Source organism: Chrysochloris asiatica, unplaced genomic scaffold, assembly GCF_000296735.1.
Source record: "Chrysochloris asiatica unplaced genomic scaffold, ChrAsi1.0 scaffold00035, whole genome shotgun sequence".
NCBI classification, from domain to species: domain Eukaryota; kingdom Metazoa; phylum Chordata; class Mammalia; order Afrosoricida; family Chrysochloridae; genus Chrysochloris; species Chrysochloris asiatica.
The window spans coordinates 11,047,284-11,053,275 of NW_006408553.1; the positions used below are offsets into that span (position 1 = coordinate 11,047,284).

A 5,992-nucleotide genomic window follows, 5' to 3' on the forward strand; every position below is an offset into this window, starting at 1 on the left:
CCAGTGCTTATCCTACAGAACCACATCAGGACTTCAGGATGATTTCACATTATCAAGATGTCAATTCTCCCCAAATATCTATACTTTTGGTGTTTCTCCAATAAAAATCATAGTCAGTTATTTTGTAGATGTATATTTATACCTTAAACACATTTTACATAACTAATGAAATATTGAAAAAGAACAGATGTAAGACTGATAATACCTATCTTAAAGATGACTATAAATTATGCTGATAAAGACAGTGTGGTATTTGCAAGACAGCAGATGAAAAAAATCAATGAAACCATCAATGAAACAGAATGAAGAATCGAGAAATAAATGTACATTAAATATACTCAATTGATATTTGACAAAGAGGCAAAAGCAGTTTATAGAGAAATGTTATTTTCAGCAAATGGTGCTGGAGCAACTTAACCTTCATAATCAATCAATCTAGATGCAGAAATTATTTTGTGGTTGTTAGGTGCCATTGAGTTACCTCTAACTTATAGTGACCCTATATCTTTCAAAAATTGATACAAAATTAATCACTGATCTAAATTTAAATGCAAAACTATACAACTGTTAGAAGTTGATTTTACCCATAAAGTTTATCCATCAAGTTAAAAAAAATAAAAATAACTTGGACACATTAAAATTAAAAATGTCTGCTTTGTGAAAGGCATTGCTAAGAGGATGAGAAGATAAACCATAAACTGAAAGAAAATAATTTCAAAGCACAAATCTGATAAATGATTCATATCTCACAAATACAATAAACTCTTAAACCTCAACATTAAGAAAGCCAACAACCCAATTACACATTTACCAACATATAAGTAGAAATCTATTAAAGAATATATACAGATAATATAAAAGCACATGAAAAGATACTCAAGATCATACATTATAAGAACATTGTAAATTAAAACAACAAAGGGATATCACTACACACCTCTTAAAATGGACAAAATACAACATACTAATAACATCAAATGTTGGAAAGGATGTGAAGTAATGAGAGTTATCATTCATTGCAGGTGAGAATGCAACATTGCACAGCCATTGTGGATGATAATCTAACAGTTTTTTACTAAGGTAAACATAGTCTTACCATATGATCCAACAATTATGTTTCAAGGTATTTCCTCAAATTAATATAAAATTTACATCCAGAAATGCAAAAATGAATGAATATATTTCCATGCAATATTTATAACAGCTTTATTCATAATGACATAATTTGGTGAAGGATACACTAAAATGTCATTCAATGGCTGAATGGATAAAGAAATTTTGATACATCCATACAATGGAGGGATTCCTTGTGTGGCATTGTAGGATAAGCACTAGACTGCTAACCTTAAGGTTGGTGATTCAAACTCACTAGTCTCTCCTTAAAACTCTATACAGAGTCGCTATGCATCAGAACTAACTGTATAGCACTTAACAGCAACAACCATAACAAACAATGGAGAATTACACAATGATTAAAAAGAAATGTTATTTAAGTAAGATGGAGACTCAGAAATCAAAATACGAAATGGAATATGTAGCAATTGCCATGAGACCAGAAGAAATAATTGAGCTACTATATAGAACATTTTAATCACAGATTCTATAGAAGAATCTTGATTGATTTTTAAAAGAATCTTGATTGATTAAGAACAGAATTTTAAATTCTCATGAAACCCAGTCATTCTGAACTCAGGGAGGCCTGATGACTCCCCGAAAGTGATTGCCCTGAGGTAAAATTTAAACCTTAAACAAAAATATTCCCTGAAGTTTTATTAGAACCAAACAGTTTAGGCTCTAATAAAAATTGGCTCTTTGAGCATTGTTATCTTTTACACTCTGTCTATATGGATCAAAGTAGTCCTGGTGTGGCACTGTGGGATAATACACTGGATGCAAGGCCAATTTGAACCACAAAGCTGGCAGTTCAAATTCCCTAGCTGCTCCTCAGGAACGCTATACAGGGTTGCTATGAGTCAGAACGGACTCAATGGCACTTAACAGCAACAACAACATTTGGGATCAAATTGACAAAAGCAACTTAAATATGAGATTGTTGTTGTTGTTATGTGCCGTGGAGTCGGTTCGAACTCATAGCGACCCAGTACAGGGTTTGCGAGGCTGTAAATTTTTACAGGAGCAGAAAGCCTCATCTTTCTCCCGTGGAACAGCTGGTAGTTTCAAACTGCTGACCTTGAGGCTCGTAGCCTGATTCGTAACCACTACGCTACCAGAGGAGATAGGGAACTTAAAAAGCAGTGAAGTTTATGTTGACAGAGGTACACTTCAGAAAAAGGAATAAGAATAGTTATACAACTTGAAGAAGGTGAACAATTTACTGAAATGTACAGTACAACCCATTGAATTAATGCATATTCCACTGTGGATATTATCAATAGCAACTATATAACATAACATAAACTATAAAATTAAATAAATAAAAGATCTACCAAGCTATGAAAAGAAATAAAGGCTTAACTACATATTACTAAGTGAAAGTAGTCTATTTGAAAAATACACATGTGCTACAATTTTAACAATATGAAATCATGGAAAATATAAAACTATTTTGTTGTTGTTTTTGTTAAGTGCCATCGAGTAGTTCCAACCTACAACAACCTTGTATAGGGTTCCTGAGGAGCAGCTGATGAGCTTGAACCACCAATCTTGCAGTTCAAAGTGACCTATAGTGCCACACCAGTACATATCATGGGTTGCCTGGGATTCAGGAAGAGGAGAAAAGGAATGAGCAGGTGAAACACAGGGCATTTAAAGTCAAATGAAAATATTCTGCATGATACTGTAATCATGAACACATAACGTAGTATGATTTTCAAATCTCTGAACATTGTACAACATAAAAATTGAACACTAATGAACTATAGTCTTTAGTTAATATCCTTAATATTGATTCATCAATTGTAACAAAAGTACCTAATTTATGCAGAATGTTAATTATATGAGAAACTGTTCAGAGTTGAGAGAGGTATATGTAAACACTTTCTACATTCTGCATATTTTAAAACCTAAAATGATTCTATAAAAAGTTGTATTTAAAAATAATCATGGATTCACAGAATATCAGATTCCAGCCTTCAGTATGAATTACACCTCAATGTAAAGAAAACAAAAATTTTCACCACTGGGACAATAAATAACAAAATGATAAATGGAGAAAAGATTAAAGTTGTCAAAGACTTCATTTTGTTCTGATAAGCCATCAACATTCATAAAAGCAGCAGTCAAGAAATCAAATGATATAGTGCATTAGGCAAATCAGCAGCACAAGAGCTCTTAAAGAGTTCAAGAGCAAAGATGTCAGTTTGGGGACTAAGGTGTGTCTGACCCAAGCTTTGGTATTTTCAGTAGCCTCATATGCATGTGAAAACTGAACAATGAATTAGGAAGACTTATGCATTTGAGTTAGGGTGTGGGAGGAAAATATTAAAAGTATTATCAACCACCAGAAGAACAAACAAATCTTGTGTTGGCACAGGTACAACCAGAATGCTCCTTAGACACCAAGAGGGCCAGACTTTGTCTTTTATAGTATGAACATATTATGAGGAGGGACCAGTCCCTGGAGATGGACATCATGCTTGGCAAAGTGGAAGGACAGCAAAAAGGAGGGAGAGCTCCAACGACATGGATTGGCATGGCAGTAATAATAAGAGCAAATGCAGCAGCAATTGTGTGGATGGCATAGAACCAGGTGGTGTTTTGTTCTGTTATATGTAGGGTCGCTATGGGTCCAAACTGACTCCATGGCACCTAACAACAGCAATAACATGAGTCTAAATATACTTGATGGCGGTGGATTTTTTAGGGTCCCTCTCCATCCAGTCTCTTAACATCCCTTGCTATCAAATTCCTCTCAGAAGAAAATGTCCTAATATGTACACCTCTATTAACCAAACCACCTTCATTTCTGTTTATTTACTCTTCTACCTACCTATCAAAAAAAATTTTTTTTATCACATAGGTCATAATCTCTAAACTATTGTCTATATTTGCCATCTCCACTCTATCATTTCACAGTTTTATCAAGTTCCTTTGCAAATTATTTAGTTTTTTATTGACATTTTGCTAAATTTATTGAACTGTTTTGGAAAAACTACTAATTTTGAAATATATCATCCACATTCTTAATAAGGAATCCTGGCAGTATAGTGGATTATGAGTTAGGCTGCTAACCACAAAGTCAGCAGTTCAAATCTACCACCCACTTTGTGGGACAAAGATGAGGCTTTCTACTCCTGTAAAGATTTGTAGCCTAGGAAACCCTATAAGGGTGGCTATGAATTGAAACTGATTCAGTAGCACACAAACATCTATTTTCTCAATTGTGTAACACATGTTTTTGATGTTTATAAACAGATGAATCAGTGATTCTTTTTGATTGTCCTCATTGTATACTAATTCTGTTGATTTAGCTAGTTATCCATTTATAACATTTAAAATAGAGGCAATGCTTTTTCAAATCTTTTGTCCTTCTTTCTTCCCTTTAACATATTAGCCAAAGTTGCCAACAATTTCACATTTTAAGGATGATAATAGACATACTTGTTTTCAATAATGAAGATGACAACAGTCTACACAATATCAATATATTTTTGTATTCTAGTCTTTATAAAAAATTTTATTTGCCCTCTAATTTCCTTGAACATTTGTTAATTAAGTTGTTGTTAAGTGTCATATACTTTGTTCCCACTAATAGTGACTCTGCATATGGTTTCCTGGGAGTGGATGATGGGTTTGAACAGTCTACCTTTCAGTTAGCAATTCAATGCTTATTCTACAGTGCCACACCTACACCCCTTTTGTTAATTACAGAATTTGACATTTTCTGGAGTCTTAATTTCACTTAGATTTTATGTATATATGTTGAATATGTATCTCTTTATGCATGACATACTTTCTCAAATTTTGATATATCAAATATATATACATATATTGATATATAAATATAATATAAAAGGATTTTTTTAAGTATTACATCTTGGAAATAACCTCACAATAAATACAAACTAAATTAAAAATACATAAATAAATAAAAACTCTTACAGTGCCTCAGGATTCATTATGCATGTAGCTCTTGGACAAGAACAATTATCGATGTCATCATATGTTAATCCTATATTAAGACCAAGTAGTTGAGTTATAATAATTGAAAACCCCTCCAAACTAATTCCATCTGGATACTAAAATAAAGAATATTAAAAAGAAAAAACATTATGCATAAATATGTATCAAAGAATTAAATAGGATAGAAATAAGTAATAACTGGAAATTATTTGCTCCTATAAAATTTTAGTTTTATTTAAATACTGTGTTCAACATATTTTTACAATAATTTTGTTTTAATGTCTTATAGGTATGAATATTGAGGCTAGTTAATTTTTTAAGGAACATGAAATCTTGTTAGACGTAATTAAGCTACCAACATTTCGTGATTTAACATTGGCTTAGTACAAATTACATACCACTGAATACAATGACCATTTCTGATAAGCTTACTTAATTTTATTATCAAATCAGATTCATCCAATTTGTAAATATTATTTTGTTATAAATATATGTGAGTAACTATTATAGATAATGGGTATGTAATAGCGTATATGAAGGAAACGGGCTCTGTCAATACATGATTTATGTTTTACATTCATATTTGAAAGGGGACATGAACAATAAATAATAAATTCAGAATATATGAGGGAGGGAGCTTCAAAAAGTTTGTGAAAAATTGAGTTAAAAGATAATGAAATTATTTTCATTAACTTTTTGAAGCCAACTGCTGTGGTTGTTAAGTGCCAGAGTCAGTTCAGTTAAATTGATAGCGACTCTTTACAAGGGTTATGAGAAGCAGTTCGTAGATTTGAATCACCAATCATACCCTTGAAGTAAGCAGTCCAGGATAATCCTAAAGCACTACACCAGGACATCAATGTTGTTGTTGTTGTCAGGTGCCATCGAGTCGGAACCAACTCATAGCGAC

The 5,992-nt window shown here is 32.4% G+C and overlaps 1 protein-coding gene across 1 annotated transcript in view; it reads right to left on the minus strand.

Annotated features, from left to right (window-relative positions):
• The window catches only part of LOC102832847 (disintegrin and metalloproteinase domain-containing protein 18-like), a 197,331-nt gene that overhangs the window by 65,705 nt on the left and 125,634 nt on the right, over positions 1-5,992 (minus strand). Inside the window, exon 11 of the mRNA XM_006859991.1 lies at positions 5,062-5,198. Coding sequence (XP_006860053.1) covers positions 5,062-5,198 — 137 coding nt within the window. The remainder of the gene's footprint in view (positions 1-5,061; positions 5,199-5,992) is intronic.